At 38.7% G+C, this 23,027-nt stretch overlaps 1 protein-coding gene across 1 annotated transcript in view; it reads right to left on the bottom strand.

Moving 5' to 3' along the window:
* Positions 1–444: 444 nt before the first annotated feature.
* The window catches only part of LOC118426866 (peripheral plasma membrane protein CASK-like), a gene marked incomplete at its 3' end in the record, with an annotated part of 193,626 nt that continues 171,043 nt past the window's right edge, over positions 445–23,027 (bottom strand). Inside the window, 12 exon segments of the mRNA XM_035836431.1 lie at positions 445–683; positions 2,378–2,458; positions 3,052–3,132; positions 4,297–4,320; positions 6,408–6,526; positions 7,221–7,420; positions 8,532–8,600; positions 8,721–8,789; positions 10,220–10,305; positions 12,529–12,607; positions 13,850–13,915; positions 14,043–14,234. Of these exon segments, the coding sequence (XP_035692324.1) occupies positions 445–683; positions 2,378–2,458; positions 3,052–3,132; positions 4,297–4,320; positions 6,408–6,526; positions 7,221–7,420; positions 8,532–8,600; positions 8,721–8,789; positions 10,220–10,305; positions 12,529–12,607; positions 13,850–13,915; positions 14,043–14,234 (1,305 nt within the window).

The raw sequence follows: 23,027 nt of genomic DNA, 5'->3' as shown, positions 1-23,027 counted from the left end.
CCGAAGGAGGACACATATTGTTTTTGCTGGTGAGTTCTTTTTCTTTCTTCCTCCAAGCAGAAAAGAATTACAGAAAAGGCTGGGCTGTGCACCAGGCCTGGCTACCTGGGCTGTCTACCTGGGTTGGCTGTCACATCAGGCTATTCAGTACCATAGCCCCAATTCTTTATTTCACTCACACACACTACTTTTGGACGAGCCCAATGGTATAGTATTGTAGTTATTCTAGTTTCCAAATGTATTTTAATTGAATTGTGCTCCAAGCAGCCCTCAAAATGATAAGAGATCTAGGTGCTGGATGGTGAACACAAACTATATGTTACCCCACTTGAAACACAAGAACATGTGGGTAATCAGGTTTTCAAGGTCATAGTTCAAGGGTCAAACAGGTACATTCTTGTCTCTATATCATTACATTCTGTAGGTGTTGTTTTTAGCCCTAACCTGTGGCTCCACATCCAAGATGGCGATGAGACCCTCTTCGTGAATTTTCCTGATCGTGTCCAGTTTGGTACCGTACATGGCGTCCTCGTGAGTACCGTACTCCAGGTACTCGTTATTAGCGATGTCCGCCATCATCTGATCATGTGACACAAAGTAGTAGTTCTTGCCATCCTCCTCCTCTTTGCGGGGGGTCCGAGTCGTGTCTGTGGAGGCAAAAGAGGGTCTTTGTCTTGTGGTGTCTGTGGAAGCAAAAGAGCTGATCTGTGAAATCAAGGAAAAAATCTGGGGAAAAATACACACTCAGGAGAATCAATTCAAAGTTGTATTTCTGGGTTCTCACAAGGAGCTTTATTGAAAGCTTCTTGGTTCTCACTGGAAGGGAGGGGGGCTTTTTCAGTCTGTTTTTTTGATGTGATTGACTTTGAATTTTATCTTTTTACAATGGCATTCAATCAGGGCTGTCTCCAGCGTTAATTTTTTTTCTGCCCCTTTTGTTTGGAAGCCAATGTTTTTGATTTTTCTTGTAAAATCTGTCATTTTAAGCTTACGAAGCACACAATTTTATGTACTTAAGTTCAGATTTTTGGGATGGAAATGGTGCAATTTTTGTCCGTCCCAAGAAACAAATTCCCTTGCCATGACAAGGGGACGGGTCACAGAAACAGCCTTGCATTGAATGCTCAGGTGCTTGTTTACAACATGCCATACACACATTTTGTGATAGCAGTATGCTTGAAAGCAGCATGTTACCTCCAACAAACTGTTGCAACAAATTGACAAAATGAAATGTCCTTGAATGTAACATGAGGAAGATTTAGTGAAACGTGTCTTTTTGTTAAAAACTCAAAAGAGTGATAATCATAATGAGTGATACGAAATCACAGGAATGATTGGAACCAAGCAATACAACTTCAACACTGGAATTCAGAGATTTCAGTCTCTATGGAAGAATAGACCTGTCAATAGTACATCTAAAAAGACAATCAGAAAGAAAGTTAACACATTCTGAATAGCATTTTAACAAAGGTACACAAACAGATAAAGTAGACAGGTCAATTCTAGTTGAGACTAAGACTCTGAACACCTACATGATAATCAGAAGGCAAAGCATATGATGTTAGTTTTAACACAGTCAAACCTAGGTTATCCAACTTGTAAGGAAAGGACGAAGAACCAAGATTCAACAAACAAAATAAACACTTCATTCCAGAAAAGAGTCCCCTGGTTACCCGAAGTTTTTAACATAAGCTTTGCCTACTGAGCAAAGAATTATTAGTTGTTGCAACATTTGTTAACAATTTTTTGATACTTAACATTTTTTACATTTTAAAAAAATCACCAAGGCCAACATGGGGTGTACATTGAAAGGTTCCCAATGCCAAATACAAGGCCTTTCCAACATTAAAGATGTTGTCATTTAGATTATGGAAAACAACGACAGCAAACATAAAACTTAGTGGAAAGGGCAGGTTTAAGATTGAGTCATTTTAAGACAGTTTATTTGAGTGTGTTTAAGACAGAAAAACGTCCAAAAACACAGACCAGCTCAGTTGCAGTATGTGTATTTGATGTAAGGTTACATAATAAATACACCACTCAGGAGGTTTTTAGATTTTTTTGTGTGTAGTTCTTGCGTGCAATGAAAACTTAGCATGCAATTTGCTTCATTAGGTTGGGGCTTTGGATCTATGAGCTAGTGTGAAACATACTAGACTATCTTTTAGTTACTAGCTATTCTACTGGCTAAATGTGTAAATATATAAATTGACTCCTCCATGAGGAAACTCCACTAACAATACATGCATAACTTTCACCCTAATGCACAAAAACAGATATTTCCATAATCCACCATACTGCTAAGGCCTACCATATAAAAATGTGCAATATAATGACTACATTTAAAGTAAGTGCATGATGGGACTTTTGTACTTACGTGGAATGGGGTAAGCAAACTTGTCGGGGTGGGTTGTGATCAGGGTGTTCTTTATGTGCCTCCTGCCCACACCGTGAGCACCTGCAACAACAAACAAACAAATAAACATACAAATACAACCCCATGTCATTCTCCAAATTTGTTATCTTTAACACATTTCTAACTAAAAACAATACTCTCTTCTCCATACAATGTTTAAGGGTAATAGTATGCAGTCTACATACACCTATATGTAGACTACACTTAGGTGTATGCAGCTTGCATATACATGTACAACATACACATATGTGCCAACCACATTCTATGTACATCTAGACAGCATTTGATATGTGCAATCTGCATACAGCTACTTGTACATGCAATCTCTATCCAGTTTTAGCTCACTAAAGAGCTAATCTTCCACTGGTCGTGACAGAGAGGACAGACACTATGTACAGTATTTACAGGTTCATTGTACCAGGGAAATTCCCCAACTCTTTTCGGCAAGCACAATGAACAGTGGACCACTGCTTATCATCCTGTCCTAAGGACTGCAGCACTTTCCAGTAGCGTGTCGGGTGAGCGACACAGCCGGAATCAAACCCACGGATTCTAGTTCCAAGGGCAGGGCCACTAACCACTGGACTACACATGCTAAAACAGTGAAGTTTATGGACAGAAGTGTGCCTGCTTACCTAGGAGCACAAGAGTCTTGCGCATGAAAGCAGGCAGCCGAACCACTTCTTCATAGGTCACCAGGTCTAGTTGGTCAAAAACTGCAGGGAATGAAAAGTGCAGGTATTTAGTAGGGTAATCAGGTTTTCAAGGGTCATAGTTCAAGGGTCACACAGGTACATTCTTATCTCAGTCTATACCATTGCATTCTGTACAATCATGATGTTGTTAACCATGTACATGTACATGCTTTAGACAACTAAGGTTGGAAATTATGTCAGTAGAAATGAAATCAGGCCATCTTCCATGCATGTGTTCCTGTATGATCATAAACTATTTCTAATGGTTCCATCTACACGTATGTGGGAAAGTTAACATCCTTCCAAACATATCAAGTTAACACAGTATAAATATTGATCAAAAGTGATTTCTGTTGAAGTGATAATCTTTGTGAGATTCTGTCCATCAACAAATGATAATATAATGCAAGAAACCATTGTGAATACTGTAAGTACTGAAAAAAAAAGTTGAGTTTAAGATGACTGTCATTTAACTCTACAAACAGAAAAACAACACTGTTGACCACTGCAGTACCACAAACTTACACTAGATGGAGCAATTCAGTTGAGATTTACAGATTATAGTAGTGAGGGAAGTGCCATGCATTTCAACACAGTCACAATGAAAGCAAGGACCTACATGTACCAATGCTATTCAAAGAGTATCCACAGTGCTTCTTTTACAAAGTGTACATAAAACATGTTTGTGAAAGTTCATAGAGAAGGAAAATTGGTGTCCAAACCAAGACAGAACAAGAAGAGACTAAATTTACCTTTCAAAGCATAGTTAGAATATGTGCAGAGTTAGAGAAAGTCAACAGTCTGTGTCTAGAAGAACGTTCACTGCTCAAACTATGGAAATCTCCTACAACTCTGAACTAGTCTACCACTAATGACAAGCAAGATGTCATAGCACAAGTAATGCATACTGGTGAATAGAAAATAATGAAAAAGACAACCAAGTTAACACATGTCTGTTCAAACTAACATCATAGTAACAATTGTAAAAAATAAAATATACTCTGTGTCAAGGGTGCATACTAGTGAAAGAAAGAAACCAACTCTAGAAAAGAAGAACTTCTTAACACAAGAAAAGAAATGAAAGATTTCCCATTTGGCATCAAATTTTGACTAGAGATTGCCACAGTCCCCAGAGTGTGACCGATGTTGCCCTTCTTGTGGTAGAAAGTAGAAATACCAACTTACACTTAGCGAGCTCAGATTTGTCAACTACGAGCGACATAGGATGCATTAGGAAAGAAAGAAATGGGACAAAGTGTTGAATACCGCCACCACTGTTTAAAACAGGTTATATATTAAGTGGACAAGCTGAATAGCAAGTTACACAGTTAGCTAGAAGTGTGAGTTGTCCATAGACCAGTCCTTACAAAAACTAGATCGACAAAAATGCTTGTAGGAAGGTAAATTTAGTCTCCAATAATGTGCCACAAAAGATGCACACTGAAAACCAGGGGCATGTCAAAACATTAAACATTACTTTACATGGACGTTACATGTCAAAACATTTCTTTGCGTGAAATATTTGAAATAAATAAAACAAAAATATATTGACAAGTAACAGCCTTAGCTGCTTTGCTTTACTCAATGCCACAAGAATAACTGCTTTTTGAAATTTTTAAGGGAAGGCAAAAAAAGCTTCCAAAATTGATCCAAAAACACATGCAGTATATGATTATGAGGTAATAAATGGGGTTAGACTTCTGCTGTGTTATACAGGAGAATAGTCTGAAATAGATAGGTTAGTACGTTAGTAAGTTTTCAAAGTAAGGATGTCATTGATTGAAATATATGAACAGTTATTCCAATTACAAAGCCTGGAGGACTATATATAGGACTAAAACTTGTCCTCTTGCTGTAACAACATTGCGTTATTTACTCCATTTCAATCAATGAAAAACTTCTCTGGCCAACTTATACCACTTTCTTCCCTACTAAAAGTCAATTGAAACAGACATCTGTTGTATGTGTCTTTTTTTGTAAAATGATCCCAATATAGATGAATACAAAATTAATGCTTTGACTGGGACCGTATAGGACATGAAAGTCAAATGTATCTCAAATGTTGTTCAATAATAATTCTAAATGAACATACTTCTAGTCCACCTCCAAGCTTTCCAACTGGACAGAGAGATATGAGCAACAAGTGATATGAGATGAACAGTGGTGGACAGGACATACGTTACCCTACATGAAGTAATCCAAGGTTGGCTAAAACAGACACAATGGAGTGTGATATGCAGAAAACAAGCATGGTACTGAGAAAGGACGGCCAACACAGGACAGAGGAGAATTTTGGGGCTACCTTGTACCAGCCCCTAGCACTTTACAGGACTGGTGCAAAATGACATAATCCACATCTAAAGGGATGCCTTTTCTTAGAGTAAATTTACAAGAAGTTACATGAAAGCATTTCTAAAAGAGACAGCATGTGAATACCACAGAAGAGAAGAACCCATTAAGGTTAAATAGGTGTTTTTCCATCCACTGGTAGCATTTAGATGATGGGAGGAAGTACGATGAAGGTAAATTTAAAGAAAAGGGGTTTCTGCCATAACAAGAAATTTCCATTAAATCCACATAATGCTGCTGCATGCTGTTGTCAAGATAGATTTTGTATTGAAATTAATTTAATTAAAGCAATGAAATGATCTAAAGAATTACATGATTGAAATAATTTTCTATCTTGACTTGTCAACAGCAGGAGCAAAACTTGACACACATGTATGGAAGCTGAAAAGGACCATCAATATCGGTTTCATACCTCAGTCGTAAAATACATCCAAACACAGGAATCATGGTTGGTACTAGGGGTGGGTACCGGTACGGAAATTCAGGTCCAGGTCCGGTTCAGGTCCAAAGGATCAGGTTCAGGTCCGGACCTGAACCTGGACCTGATTCAGTTTGAATCATACCAAAGGTCCATTTCACTACAAAGAAATCTGTTTGGTGGAGTATTAGACTTACACTGGCGTTTTAAAATCCTACAACGCTAACTGCACCTGTACGATTGGCTGTAAAAACTTGGTAGAAATTACTATAAACTCTACTCTACTTCACTCTTGTTATTTTCTTCCACCTGCAAGCGCGTGAAACGTGTGAATACCTGGTAAAATAGTCCGTTAATTTTCTAATCGGTCCAACATCCGGTCCACCAAATTTTTTCAGGTCCGGTTTTTCTGGACCGGTCCTATAAGAAAAACCGGTTTTGTACCGGTACGCTGTACCGGTACCCAGCCCTAGTTGGTACAATATGACTTTTGTACATCTACTACAATGTTTAAGATGTCAGCACCCACCAGCGTTGTGTTTGGCCAGGTACTTGTCCTTGTACTGTTTCTTCCTGACCTTGCCGAACCACGTGCACGAGGCCTGCGACTCCTTCTTAGCTTTCTCCATGGCCAGACAAGCCACCCTCCTGCAAAACAAGGAAATTCTCATTTTCAAAACAAGTTTAAACATTCCCTGTTCAAAGTCTATTATAAAACAAGGCTCCTGCAGTTTATGAAAAAGCTGCTAGGGGCCTAAGTCTATACTGCTTCATCTTTATCCCTGGTTCACATTAAGAAAAATGCCAGAAATCATGAATAACTAATCATATCCAAAGTCGCCAATAAAGACGTACCTGCAGTTATAAGGCATGTGACTAGGGGCCCAAACTAGAGGGCCAGAACATGATATATCAAAAACAAAATTTCAATCTGCATTACGTAATGGCAATTTTTTATGTTATTAAGTTAGGTGCAGAGGGTGGCCCAGAGGGTGATATACGGTTTGTGTCCTGTGCACTCATAGGTTAACCTGTGACGTATCCATGACAAACATAGACTTTCGGCCAATCGAAAAGCTGCATTTCCCAGCCTAAGGTTTGTTATCTGTGTTGTCATTGGATCCCGGTTTGAGGGAGCGTTTTGTGTCCTGCGCGCTGATACATTCACCTATGACGTGTCCCAAAGAAAGGCAGACTTGTGGCCAATCAAAAAGCTGGAAATGTGGAGAGCATGTTACAGCCCCCAGTTTTTAGGAGGCCAGCAAAAACAATATGTTTTCACCTTTGGGAAAACATAAATAGGACAAGTGTGGGACTAAACCGTAGTGAGACAATCACGCACCATTCCTGCAGCTCCGGTGAGGGGACAAGCCCGGCCTCGCCGTTTATCGGGGTGTCGACTTTCCGCGCCTGCCACCAGTTGTGGTCGTCCTTGCTGATGATCTGTAGGATGTCGCCGACCTTGAACATGATCCCGGCCTGCCGACACGGGATGATCTCGTCCTCCAGGGGGTCGTACTCGAACTGTGCGCGGACGTAGATCTGAACGTGCACACGGAATCAAACGTAAATACAAAACTACAAGTACTTTAAATTTGGATAAATCAAAAAAGAAAAGTTTTGCGTGGCCAAGAAAATTCAACACGTACATATATATCAGGTAGTGGTCTTATAAAAAAAACTCATAGATACTTGTAGACTAGATTTATATATTCACCGACCAACTATATGCTATGAATCTTTAATTATATTTTTTTAAAACAAAGCCTTATGCATTGCAAAAAAAAATTTAGTAATAATAAGGTACTCCAAAAGGGTGATTCATAACCATTTTCTTTATTATCATATTAAGTAACTATAAGAAAATAAATTCAACTCAAAGTTGTCAAAACTATGATACAGGTTGGTATTTTGTTGGCCATGAAAAACAACAACATATTAGAAACAAATCATAGTGTTCTCCGTCATTTTTGCTTCATGGTGGTACATGTAAGAGCCATGTGAACAAAATGACAGTGAAACATGGAATGACTACATTGTGTATCATCAAACTGTAGTTGAAACAACACAACACTACATAACACAAAACAAAACAACTCACACAATATATTCCAAAAACACCCAACACAGTCACAATTAGTCTATTAGAAACAGAAAACAAGCAGCAATAGCCACAGACGGCTGGATATATCAGGGTTAGTGTGGTTAAAGGCCAGGCTAGGCAGCACAAGCACAGATACATGGGGATAGGGTGTACTCTGGACTACTGATTGATATGCTGAATTTTTGGACACAGAGAATATGCCGAATTTTCTTTCTCTACATACACCCTATTCCCACCAAGACACATGTATGGTGACCACTTACAGGGTTCGTACATATACAAGAGGACCAAAATTAAGGACTTTTCCAGGACAACACTACCACATTACACAGTACATTTTCCACCACTTGACAATGAATATTCAGAGTTGTGAGTGGCAATTTCCTAAATTGCAAAGATTTTTTTTGGGTCATAAAATTTTCTGAGCATTTTCAGAATACTCTTTTTTCATTCTTGGGAAAGCTTGAAAATGTTTCTTAATTCATGGCTTTTTGTACGAACCCTGTCTAAAAAATGAATGGTCCACCTTTCGGGGTTCGATATACCAACCTCACACACTGGAGAAGTAGACCTATAGCTAGGCACAATCTTGAACGTGACGCTACCACGGGCATCCTTCTGCAAATCACCAAGACAAAGTCAAACACACATGGAAGCACCACACAGTTAGTACAAGGCCATGCAATGTTCTGCTACAGACAGAAGTCAGCCTACTATTCGCCAGCGGCCCATACTGACCTCAATGTTTGGAGGCGGCGGCCTATAGCTAGGAACAATCTTTAACGTGACGCTACCCCGCGCGTCCCTCTGAAAACAAAACAGCAGTTAACAAAAACGAAAACAAACGAAAGGAAAACATACAAAAACAAAGCTACTTGTATTAAAAGAATTGAATAAAAGATAACGTTATTGATAGAAAAGCAATTTGGTCAAACCCCCAAAAGGAAAATATAATTTTCTACATGACAGTATGTAGTGAAAAAAACAAGACTACAGGCTGATTTTTAGATTTTGTAAAGTTTCCCAATAAAAGACTTTCATCTGCTTTACTGCACTTTTTCCTCTTGGTGCCAGGGGGAGCAAGTCTAAGTTCTAAGTTCTAAGTTACAAGCTTTATCCTGCTCAAACTCCTCCATTTCTAAAAGATCAACCCTATCTTCCTGCAAAATTTATTCAGCTAAACTTTGCAACTTTTAAGTAACTTCCTCTTTAAGAGGCTTGGATACAGATCTAATGGCGTAATTAGTACTACTAATTGAGCATAATCTCTGATTGGATAGTTAAGAGTATTATCCCATCATTTTCGAGCTGTGAATGATAGTATATCACCCATCATCTTGTATTCACTCTACATACAGCTTAAACCTCTGTGATTACATGCTAGTCAGAGAGACACGCTCGTCTCGTTAATGTCGGCAGGACGTTCAAAGGAAAGCTGTAATTAGTGGACCTGAGCCAGAGAGTCTGGGCGAGCAAATCCCTACAAATGGGCCTGATCCCTCTTTAACTGTAGCCACTTCCTGTCAAGTTTTACACTTTATGAGCCATGGCTAACAAGAGTACTGTACTTAAACTTCTGTTTTTCTGAACTCTTGACTTGACTTTTCAAAAAACAAGTCCTACTGTACAAAATGATCTTTTCCAAAGCCTTAACTTAATGTCTTTAAATTTTCATACAGTTTACAGTTAAAGGTATACACTTTCAGATACCGTATTTTCTCGAATAAAGTACACACTTTTAAAACTTTTGAAAAAAGGTGTTGTTGCAAAAGTTGTGGTGCATAATTTGTTTGACATTATTGCATGGATTAATGGTATAACTGCCTAAAATAAAGCAAGGCAGAGCTACATTAATAGGAAGGATGTAAAACATACCCATTGGTGTTGTTCTACCAAATAAATTTGAACTTATCCAGTTCAAGGTCTGTTTAAATTGGTTGAGAAAGGGTGCGTACTTTATTTGAGTTTTTCCATTTTATCTTTCAGTCACACGGGTCTGTCTGAGACTTGCCCCAAATCAAGGGTGCATGTTTATTACTTTATTCGAGAAAATACGGTATTGCATTCGTAAGACCCTATACTCAAACTTATATCTATAATCAAGTAGAGATTACGACAAAGCTTCTGCATTCATAAAGCAAAAAATACAGTAGACCCTCGGTCATTTAACATTTACAAGGCTGGATGAGAGTAATCAAATGGAAAGAGGGTAGGGAGGGACCGTTGTTGGGACTTACCAGCATTTTCTGTAGAGCTTCTATGGTCTGATTGGCGACGCTCACACCGTTGATTTCTCTAATCTCATCTCCAACATGCAGGGTTGCTGCAGGGGACAAAACACAAACAGCAACTTTGTCAATACATTGTGCAGTATACTAGTACAATACATGTACAGGTTCCTAAAACTGCTGGGTTTTCTTCAGATATACATTGTCTTTTAAATCTTTTAGACAATCAAACAATACAAAATCTAGTAAGCATGTCAGAAGGGCCTGGTAACATTTGTTGCACAACTGTCGCACGATCAGAAAACTGATTACACTCAGTCATACATTTATTAAACAAAATTCAGCTGGCTTGTGGTTAAAAATTATATCTTATATCCTTATCAATTATCGTTTCTTTCACAGCCTGCTTAGCAAACTTGCTGCAGCTAAGCAATTTGACAGAGCGCTCAACAATTTTTTTGCGGTTTTGTTTTCTTTTTAGTTATACCTCAGTGCTTGGCATAATATTCTCATTACCATAAAGTCAAGGGACAAACAAATTCAATGTAGTATGCAGCACCACCACCAATTAAATAATCACTGTCATTGTCTTTAAAGTGAGATACCTGCTTTGATAGTTCTTCCATATCTTGCAAAAAATATCCCTATTTGTCCCAAGTTAAGGTCAGAAGAAAAAATTAAATGCATTACATGTATTTTATACCAACTGTCAAGGTCATGAGCTGTTATAAGCAACCTACAGGTTTGGGGTGTAAGCTGAGGTCATCAGAATGATACCTGTGTCCAGACTGTTGACCCATACTGGATGTCAACCTGACTAAGTTAAAGGTCATTTCATATTATGAAGGGGTTACCCAATATCCTGGAAGACATTTTGACCCTTCGCAGCGGGAAAAAGCGAAGACGCTGTAATGACGATGTACACTGTATAGCGATGACAGAAGGGTGTTTCTCTTGGGGAGTGTGTGCCGTCACGTGTCAACTTTCCGAAGCTTTGCAGAAGCAATTTCGATTAAAAGTACTTCAGAAGAATTGCAAAAGACTTATGGAAGAAGTATCATGGCCTCTTGTCTAACTTTGTGAAGACCATATACTGTAATTCTCGATTATTTTAAGGTAACTTAATTTCAGCAACTTTCATGGTCAGTTAAAATCAATCGCTAAAATTTCAGCATCACTAATATCTGATCACTAACATTTGAGAGAGTGATGTTTGTTCTCATCGTTAAAATCAAGTGTCGTGAACTACTCTATTCGCCCCAACCACTAAAATTAATGACCACTATATTAAGTGGATTTACAGTAACTGTACTACCAGTAATCTTACAAAATGTACCATCTGTAGATATCTTGCAAATGTACAGAGAGAGGACAGGTCATGTTGGCACAATTTTCTTCCAGCTATTAAACTACGGGATCTTATATGCTGCAGAAATTACACCCAAACTAATCCTCCTCTCATAACATACAGATCACAGGATCATGTACAATAAATGTCGTTACGCCACGTAGGTCAGAAAGAGTAGCTCGAGACGCCGTAAACGACAGATGAACAGGTTTCAGGCATCTAAAGTTATAATTACATCTCAGCTTGAAGTATCCCGATCACAGCTGGGTTTAGTACTTCTATATTCCAGAAGGTGGGGAGCATGTGCTGTGTCTGTCATTATGGAGAAATACAATTGTGGGATGTAGATTGGCCCGTTTGACCTCTCGGATTTCGCTGACCCCGCTCGTGCTAGAACCTTGCCCCCGAGGCAGTTACATGCATCATTTGGCCCGGGAGAGGACGGTGCCGATCAAAACTTAATAAGGAATGTAATGGACCATATGGGCGCTGCATGTTCAACACTGGAGCATTGTCAGCAACAATGGTTGGGTTGTGGGACTGGGTCTTACATACATGGTGTAGAACTTACTGCTATATATAGGACTACAGTTGTAACAATGATGAACGTCTTTTTCTACGGTATAGAAAAAATTGATGACAATGACTATTTTCCAAGTCTCAGTTCGATGTAATGCAATTGAAACAAAACAAAAATGTTGTATTGTTTTATATCTATTCTTAGACTAGTGGCGTGAACTCACATACACATGTACTTACTCACTGGTGGGCTGGGCAAATTACGGTCGCCAGACATGTTAATAAACATTATTTTATTCCTTCATTCACTCATGTACTTACTCACTCACATACTCTTACTCAGTCAGTCAGTCACTAAATTACTCATTTCAATCAACCAACCAATCAACTCACTGACTCACTAAATGAATCAAGCAACTGACCAATCCCCGGCTCCCTGTCTATCCCTTACCTTGTCTGTGTATCATGCCCCCATGCAGGATCCTGGCCACCACACACCGACCTTCCTCGTTCATCTTCAGCGTGATGCCCTGCACAAGTCACAGGAGAAAGCTCAACATTGTCAGTACAAGAAACTTAGAAAACTCTTAGCCACAAACACATTCATGTTTCACAAAGAATTACGCATCTTTCATGGGCCAAGACGATGAAACTCAGACAAAAATACCAGGTTTTGTTCCTTACAAATAAAGGTTAGATATTAAGATGAATTACTGATAAAATCTAAAATTTTGGAGTTCTTGGGAGACTTCTGTGCATTTAGGTTGTAAGGCAGCTTCACTGTGACGTAATATATAGTCATAGCCAATATACAGAAAAACACACTACAGTATAGTTTTACTGGACATTATTTGCTCCACATATGAAAAGCATTAAGTGGTTGCATGGCCAATCAGTTCAGTTTATAGAACATAATTCCTTTACATTTTGGAGTATTACTTAGCATACAATTTGATTAGATATGACATAGCAACACAATAGCTGCCTTTCACAATTAAATGCACACGACAGTTCACGTTCAGTGTAAGGACATATAAATATATCCATTATTAATATGCAACAATACAAATGCCAGAGTTATCAAGAGATCAGCAATGCAGTCAAGTCTCCTGATCATCTTTCCTAATACCGTGTGCATATTAAAAGATCATAATCATACAACAATTATGAATGATTAGTATCTGATAAATTTGCAGCACTGATCATGCATTATATGTTTTATACACATACACATACACATGCACACTACATCAATATAATACAAAAAAGATTAACAGTTTAGTATGCAAAAAAAAAAAAGGAAAAAAAGAAAAGGTTAAGCATTAGCGTTGTATGTAATCAGTATGATCGCCTGTGGTCCCACATAGGGGTTCTGGAAGCCCTGGATCACGATTTGATCAAATGATTGCAGGTTTCTCCAAACCATCGATTGGCAGCATGGAGAGGGTGTGCATGGGGGTTATTGGCACCCTTATTCTGTGTTTACATCTGGTATGAAAAAATTGAAAGAGTATCAAATGCTCAATAATGGCAGAATGAAATTTGAATAATATCGAAGACGCTGCATTTTCAGCATTAGCCTCGGAGATCACAATTGCAAAACAACTAGATTTTTTCAACACTTCATCACGTTTTTTTCTTGAGCATTTGCGTAAGGTTTCCAGACACGTTTGGTGCAATAACCCCCAGCGCGGTGCTTTGTATCACAGACGTAACTCTAGTGCCAGGCAAGTTTTGATTGGATGAGAGAAGGTACATGGGTAGGTCCTCACCATTGGTTCATCTGTGTTTTTCTGGAACTGTATGAGTCGGACGCGCGTGACGTTCTCCATATCGTACTGGAGAAAAGGGATCAGAAGTTTGGGTAGAGACATGACGGGAGGCCTGTAGGTTACATCCAGCCGAGGCTGCCCCCCCCCCCCACCAACAGTTCAAAATCAACAAATCAAAACGCTTCGTCCTTACCATGGGCTCCTCTGTGTTCTTCTGGAACTGGACCAGCCGGACGCGAGTCACGTTGTCCATGTCGAGGTCGCCGTTCGGACTCTCGGGGTCGTCGTCGCCGTTCAGGTAGGACGACGTGGGAGGCGGTGTCACGCGTATGGCCTCGTCGCTGTAGACTTCGTGAGCCACCACGTCATGACTCTGGAGCATAGCCTGTGGAAATTGGTAACAACAGTGCTGTAAATTAATGCATCCAAAACTGGGCAATGTAAACTTGAGATTCAGTGCCAGGAGAAACAAGTATATGGACATACCAATGTCAGTACTCTAGATGTATGGCGGAGACTGTGGAATGGCAGCAACAGTGTTGTAAACATGCATCCAAAAGTGGGTATTGTGAACTAATGCAATTCAGTGCCAACAGAAACAAGTATATGGACATAACAAATTGTCATTACTCTAGATCTATAGCTGCAGAGCTTGTGGAATGGCAACAACAGTGTGCAAGAAAAAAAAATTGTGGACATAACACTGTCATGACTTTGGAGAAGAGCCTGTGGAAAAAGGCAAATACAGACTGGGTTAGAAACAAGCATTAGTAAATAAGCTTCTACCATTATTGGCCTCCAGCAACACTGGAAGTGGAGTGGACCAATTATTGCAAATTTAGTGCCATAAAACAAAATCTTAAGCATATAACAGCAACATCATGATGCTGTTACGTACTATTTTAGGGTTTGCAGAATGAAAACAACCAACAGTAGAAGTTTAAAACTTTTAGCCTGTGTTCCAAGAAGCTGACTCAAACTGGATAAAACTGGATATTCAAGTTGTATAGAATCTTGTGCCAGAAACTGCACCCTTATGGACAACGTTTTAATGTTTAACCTTTCTCACTGCTGGCCCATATCCAATTATACAAACTTGGTTCCACACGGCTTACCTTAGTGGGCTGAAGGTTAAGACCGAATGACAACAACTGATCATAAACAAATGTTTACTATCAACAGAGAAGCTTCTAACTTCCTTGGACACCCCTAAAACTGGGCAATGAAATTTTGTGCCAGGTACAACACCCTTACGGGCAAGAAAACTGATGAGCTTGGAGACAAGAAATCCATTCTTGATCACTCGCCAAGGTAGAATACTTAAGATTTCTGTCCCAAGACTACTATTATCACTACTAGAGATTCTGAAAAATCAATGTTCTCTTGACACAAGATTAACTGGGGAAATTCTAAAGCAACAAGGACATGACTAAAAAAATAACCTAGGACTTAGAAGAAGATGTTTAACAATTGTTATCGAAAGAATGCTACTCATTTGATCAAATCCTTCATTCATCAAGATCTAGATAAAACTGTGCATGCTTCACAACATTAATGGACAGCCCCAACAGTAAGTACAAAATAGACTCCCCAAATATCTTTACAGTTATCAGTTCAGTTCAGTTCAGTTCATCCTTCCGGTGACACTATGACAGTTATCTTATGACAGTTACAAAATGACCAAAACCTAACTATGAATGTTTCTAAAATAAAAATTTCCTAAAGAAGGGCAACAACGAAAATCATCATCAACATTCAATAGGAGATAGAATTCAGTATTCAGTGATTTATAATTTTCCTATGATTATTTTCAAGCATAGCCAGTCATATACATAATATGGTGCATAGTAACATGCATACATTTGTACTATGTACAGTAGAGCACAGACTGGACCATGCATGAACAACATGTTTCAAATTCCAAAATAGCTAAACTTTCTGGAATCCTGGAAACTGTCCAAAGATGATACAATGTACCTCTAACAGTGCACTGTTGCAGGATAGAACCCTCCCTTCTTCACAGCCACGTTGGTCATCCATACTTGGAGAACCTTCAGCAATATGATGGTACACCCGTGACCCTGCCCTCACCCCTGCTAAGGTCACTATCACTCAACAAGTCAGATTAATGGCACAGGGTCAGACCAGAGCATCTCTCAGTGTAAGGTAATCAGTACACATCACATGGACTGGTCTTCACATCAACACCAAACTTGTAACACTACCCTAGCATGATCTCACTAGAGGGGTATGGGTTATTGGACAAGACCAAGGGGGGTATTGCAAAGAACTTGCATCATACCGTTATGTTCAAGGCTGATTTCCATTTTTAGAAAAAAACATTTTTTTTGTTTAAAATTGATGTTGGGGTTTGACAGATATTCATGTACATTTAGTAGATCTCACATCAACACCAAACTTGTAACACTACCCTAGCATGATCTCACTAGAGGGGTATGGGTTATTGGACAAGACCTAGGGGGGTATTGCAAAGAACTTGCATCATACCGTTATGTTCAAGGCTGATTTCCATTTTTAGAAAAAAACATTTTTTTTGTTTAAAATTGATGTTGGGGTTTGACAGATATTCATGTACATTTAGTAGATCTCACATCAACACCAAACTTGTAACACTACCCTAGCATTATCTCACTAGAGGGGTATGGCTTATTGGACAAGACCGAGGGGGGTATTGCAAAGAACTTGCATCATACTGTGACGTTCAAGGTTGATTTCCTTTTAGAAAACATTTTGTATCTAAATTTGTGATGTAGGGATTTGACAGATAAAGGTACATTTAGTAGACTTCACATCAACATCAAACTTGTAACACTACCCTAGCATGATCTCACTAGAGGGGTATGGCTTATTATTGGACAAGACCGAGGGGGGTATTGCAAAGAACTTGCATCATACTGTGATGGTCAAGGCTGATTTCCATTTGTGGATACACATCTGAAATTGTGATGTAGGGATTTGACAGATATGTACAGCAGATTTCAAATTTTCAATTAAGCGAGGCATGATGACGACATACTTCAAGTTAGCAACTTTGTGTCAATGAATAAACCCTTTTAACCACTGCCACATCTTCCAACCACTTTCATCAACAGAGCCAAAATATCACTTTGAACAAAAAAAAATTGTACGTATCTATCCTAGGCCTATACTATAGGAGTGAATATTTAGAAAAAAGTAATACACTTTTAGTCATTTGATCTTTCCATACCAAATGTACATTATGGGCACTGTGTCATGCCACACTGACAACTTTTGCACCCCACTGCTAAAAATACCAAGTGGGACCATGTTTCTATTCTAAGGTTCACACTCATAGCAATGTAGAAGTCAGTGATGACATTATGGTGTCAAGCACTGATCACTTTGCCAGCCTTACTGAATCTTTCGGAATACATGAATATTTTGAAGTGAGGAAAGAATATGTCTACATGTATTCTAAAATTTCGTTTTTGATATGAATATCCACAAAGTGTCATACCAATACAGCCAACATAACCTTGTTTGGAGTAGAACTGGGACTTTTATATACATGTGTCATAATAGCATCTTAGCTCTGCCTGCTAAACTTGGATCCTTCAGAACACTTCCATGCCCAAAGTGTGTGTGTCTAGCTGCACGAATCACCCCATAGGGAGTATTTCAAATGCACAACAGTTACTGTACATTACCAAGCACGTGTTACCATGGCAACAGTGCCTTATGTTTCTGTACATCTGACCCTTTCCAGTCCTGTTTGTTTCCCATCCAGTTTGCAGGGATGAACCCTTACATGGTTAGAATGCCTGACGGACTTGAGCAGAAAAGCTTCCATATTTAGCACAATTCCCTTGTGAACTCAAGTCCAATCTTGTATTTTTGGACACTGTGTATAGAGCATCTACTCTTGGATGTTTATGAAGGTTAGACATCCAGGTAAACAATATACAATTCAATCTCTACAACTGGATAATAAAAATGGAGATTTACTTCTGGATGCTTCGATCACTCTTCCTCAGCATCACTACCGGTAGAATGAACTGGCAGAAACAATTCAATACAAATACAACTGAGTACATCTAACAAGAAAAACTAAATGTCACTCATAAGTAAAGCATGTTTAGATGGGTTCATATCGTAAGACAATGCCAGGAAAAGTTACAGTAACTGTACTTTCAATCTGAAGAAATCTACTCTTGTATGTCAGATAATGGACTAATTAAGTATCCAAAGTACTCTTGCAAAGTCTTGGAAAATGTGAATTAGCCACAGCTGTCTATAGTGACCACTCAAGGGACTTAAGGAAGAAAATGGTCAAAGAAGACAGGTGTCCAATATAGAAATGATTCATGTTTTGGTCAAACTTTAAAGGCAAAAGGGAATCAGAGAGTGGTGACAGCAGTTTAGTATTCACCGTGCAGTACATGTATTTCAACTCTACTGAAGAGATACATAGAAATCCAAATGACTTATAGCATATAGAGTATCTACTGTCATAAACTTTACAAAAAGGCCACCAAAGTCAGCTTTTTCCCAGTGTTGTACTTGTACACTTTCCTGCCATTTCTGTCACACTGAGCTCTTAGCCTAGCATCAAATAGAGAAAAAGTGGAGAAACAAAGCAACACCGCTGTAGGGATTTCTGGTCACTGGCCTCTGGTCACATGTGAATATTTAGTGCACTTTGCGTCTACCTCGATGACTATCGTTCCTGTAGGGGTGCATGAATGAAGGCGGATCTACGACAATCGATACCAAATCTACAAAATCTGGTAAGCTTTCTTCCATTTGTTGGGGAGTGGCCTGATGCCAGGTAGACAGGCTTGATAACTTCCAAGGATGATTCTATCTGACTTGGTAAAGCACCACAATGGATGGTGATCGCTCCACCAGGGAAAGGGACGTTGTTTAGATGGATGGACAAGAAAGATGGACTTTCCTGACCACACACATTTCCAGCATTCCTGTTTTCATTACTAGAATGAACTGGTTAATAGAATGGGGGACAGAAGAGCCACGCAAGTCTGGACCTAGTTCTCGCAACTCTCGCGAAAACTAGGTCACTCCGTGAACAAGATGGACTGGATAGCCATCGAAAATTTGGAGGTGCGTTCTACTTACCTTTGATAAGTCACTGATTGATAAAAAAAAATAAAAAAAATTCTATTAACTGTGAACATACGTGACTAATGAATCTGTTCAACGATAGAATGAACTGGCAGAAACAATTCAATACTAAGTAGAAAAACAAAATTAATATCATCACTTATTCTTGACCACACACATTTCCAGCATTCCTGCTTTTATCACTAGAATGAACTGGCAGAAACAATTCAATACAATCTGCATCATTCTATATATCTGTATCTATATAGCTGATATAACCAACCCTTCGGCACAACACACCTGCAGCGGCAGCAGCTGGTTATATTACACCGAACGACCTGTCACACTTAGCTTTTGCACATCTATTTGCATGTGTTCTTTAATAATCCAGAGAAGATGCCCCTACTGTGGTTGGTGATCAAATATTCCACTCTACGATAGTTCTGGGAGAATACAAATTTTTGAACACATCATACTGAGTATAGAATACCTTCAGATAGAAAGTACAGTACAAGTATCATCTAACTAGAAAATCAAATATCACTCATATGTAAAACATGTTTAGATAAGTTCCTATGGTAAGACAATACCAAGAAAACTTATTCATGGTGATAACTTTACCAGGGAAAGGGACCTTGTTTAGATAGATAGACTTTCTGGACCACACATATTTCCAGCCTCCCTATTTCCATGGCAACAGCAGTTTTCTGTGACTTTTCTGTTAGCGACCTCCCATTAGAACTTTACAAACATACTCAGACCATCAGGCTGACAAGGCAATGGACCGTTCATGATTTCGGTGCGAAACGATTGAATGCCTCCACGCCACGAGTCGGGACCATAAACAAGGGTAATTTCACCTCTGCCTGCTCGCTGTGCCAATTTGGGAGGCCTCTGCTGTCCTGTTTTATTCATACTGCCATCTTGTCTATAGAATGGACCCCATACTTCACACCTCTATAGCCTGTCAGTGTCAAGACACTTCGCAAAACCTGGGACAAACCTTGGAGAAGGCGAGGTGCACTGGGAAATTTTGTTTGAAATTCCCATTTCTCCAATTTGCAAAGACGATGTTATTTAAGACCTATTCAAGTCAGTTGTGACTGATCATTTTGACTAATTCCTTGTCCTAGCCATCTGTAAGACATTAATCTAATTATTGTCCTCATCATCATCATCATCATGGATTGATTACCATAAACCAGTCCATTCTAGATATTCCCTTCCTCCCATCACCCATAATGAATTTAGTGTGGTCAAATCTTAAATACAAATAAAAGTTTTTTTCATCAATTTTCTTTTTTTTTTTTCATAATTGCATCCAGCATGTGATATCCCACAAGAATTGAATGATGTAAACGCTATCCTACTGAAGGATGATTTCAAGTTGTTTTACCAACTTGCATTCATCCTTCAGCAAGCTTGAGTTTATATCATTCAATTCCACACAGTGATCCTATCAACTACGTTCCAGGCATGCCAAGCTACAGTATGGCATTAAACAAATTTGAAAAAAAAAGCCTTTGCCTGCACAGGGAATAAAACTTGCTGTCTACATATACACACTATCAGCATACAACGAATGGTAATAGTTTTGTGTACACATACCGAATAAACTTTATCAAACAGCCTACATGCATTGTCAACATAAAACTACTAAAGTAACTAGTACAGATGAACATACATCACCAAATATGGTTCTCTAATCAAAAGCTATAGAAACATCCAGAAAAATAAAAAGTGTACCTGAAAAATGCAGCCCCATCCCCTTCTCTTCCCCATGGTGACAGTTCTATGACACAAGCCTGTCCTGGACCACTTCTCCTCACCAATATTGCCAGGTAACTATCCACCCAACCAATCACTCCCTCCTATCTCTACTACCACACCTTAAGAGGCCTCTATAACATCCTTGTGCAATGATGTCATCATTAGTTTGCAATCCCCGGGGACCCTTACTGTACATACTTAAGTGACAGAATTAATCATCACAATTACATTGCCCCTTCCTGGACCCAAAGCGCCGCCCTTTCCCACTGCAATCCAATCTTCTTCTCAACCTAAAAATAAAGTGATACTTTATTGTAGACCTTAAAAGTCTGGGAGGCTATCGGATTATATTGTTGAACCAAAAGGTTACATACTTTTCCTCTTTCCAATCAAACCCAATAATAGTGACTAATACGAGGAGGGATGATTGAACGGGTACTCCCGTTTGATTAAAGCGCTGTTTTCTTGGATGTGGCACGGGCAGTGTAAACATTCGCCACTCCAATCAATGCTAATAAGTCGGCCGTGCCGGGAAGGAAAGTGGTATTTTCAATCAGTTTCTGGCCGTTTTATTGGAGGCGGTGATTGAGAGGTACAAAATGGCAGAGGAATGTCCGGAGAGCGCAATGAAGCTGCTACGGGTGGGCAGTTGTTATGACCCATATATGGAAATTGGAATTAACATTTCTATCTATCCCTCTTCCATTCTAAAGTATTTTACAGATTCTGAATCTTTTAAATGTTCGTCATACATGTACATTTTACTTTTCAGTTATCACAAAAAAGTCCAATGAAATGCTAGTTCACCTTTATTTGCAGAGTAATCTTTATCCATTGTTTTTCAAAATAGGATGTTTCAGTGATATCAATATAAGTCAACGGACAGTGGTTTCAAATTGTAATACTTTCAAGCTAACGCAATTTTGAACCACCAAACATCGACTTGATATCCCCTAAATACCATGTTTTTAAAAACAACGGATAAAGGTTACCGAGCGGATAAAGGTGAACCAACGTTACATCTACTGGAATTCCTGATTTTTTTTCAATGTACTGTTATGTTCACGGTTTTCACTGTGATGACTTTAACGTGAACTTATCATTACTGATAACAAATAAATCACAGACTTTCTGAATGCGCACTTGCCACGACAGTGAACATTTAGTTCCGAGAACAAGTTAAATTTTCTCAGACCGTGAAAGTTTGGTACCGAGAAGACAAAGTGAATTACAGTATTTACAAACATTTACATGCATGTCAAGCTCCATTGTCTTTAGGCCAGGTGCTCATTTCTAAATCACTTCCTATTCATGAATAATTACAGAGCTCTAATAAACACTGCCCTAGGTACAACGTAGACTGAAATGACACAATCTCCCCAAATGCGACTCAATAACACGGCACGTATCGCCGGCAACGATAACGAAAATTAGACTCATAGACAGCCACTGCCATCACTGCTACAGATCATAAGATTATTCTCAGCCAAGGGTGATTTCTTATTTATTAATAATTCATACTCTGTGGGGGACACACAGCATGTTCCTTGTCTTATCTTGTAGAGAGTAATTTTTCTCTTTGTCAACATAATTACTTCTAGCATCAAATATTACCTATTCTATGTAATCTAGTTAAACTTTTGAAAAATAAGATGATCACAGAACTTGCTAGATCTATCTTGAAAAAAGTATTGATTATACAATTTTTTAATATTTGCTTTTGTTTTTAAATTCACTCAAAATAATCATGGCAACTCACTGCCAAGTTGGAACCTCTACTTCAAAACAGCTTGTTTGTAACATAACATGTTTTGAACCATAAATAGTGTTGTTATTAAGTCAGTTACAACAGCAGCTGGATATGACATAAAAGTTTATTTCTGAACCTAACGCAACTGACGGCATACATCAAGGAGGTTTTTTTCAACCTCCTTGCATAGATGAATGTCCTTGCATAGACTGAGTGCACTATGTACAGATATTATCATGACTTTTGTCAAAAATAAAATGGCAATGTCTTCAGTCTCACCCTAGTTTATTTGGCTCTCTTGCCTTGTTAGACAGTTATGTAGTCTGCATTTATCCAATGAGGTTCACCTCCTTGATTTATCATAATAATCTGTGTCTTTGTTTGGAAACAGTTAATAATTTTATAAGGACAATAACAAAAAGAAGACTTCATTTGGAAGACATGATACTAATGCAAAGAATTACTAGCAAGTCAGTCTAAAAATTGCTTCGCACTGGAAACAAAAAAGTCCAAAACAGCTTTCAGCAAATGTTTTATCAAGATTCTAGAACAAGC

This window comes from Branchiostoma floridae, chromosome 12 (genome assembly GCF_000003815.2).
Source record: "Branchiostoma floridae strain S238N-H82 chromosome 12, Bfl_VNyyK, whole genome shotgun sequence".
NCBI classification, from domain to species: Eukaryota; Metazoa; Chordata; class Leptocardii; order Amphioxiformes; family Branchiostomatidae; genus Branchiostoma; species Branchiostoma floridae.
The sequence above is the reverse complement of the archived record's forward strand: the minus strand, read 5'-3'. Positions and strand labels throughout refer to the sequence as shown.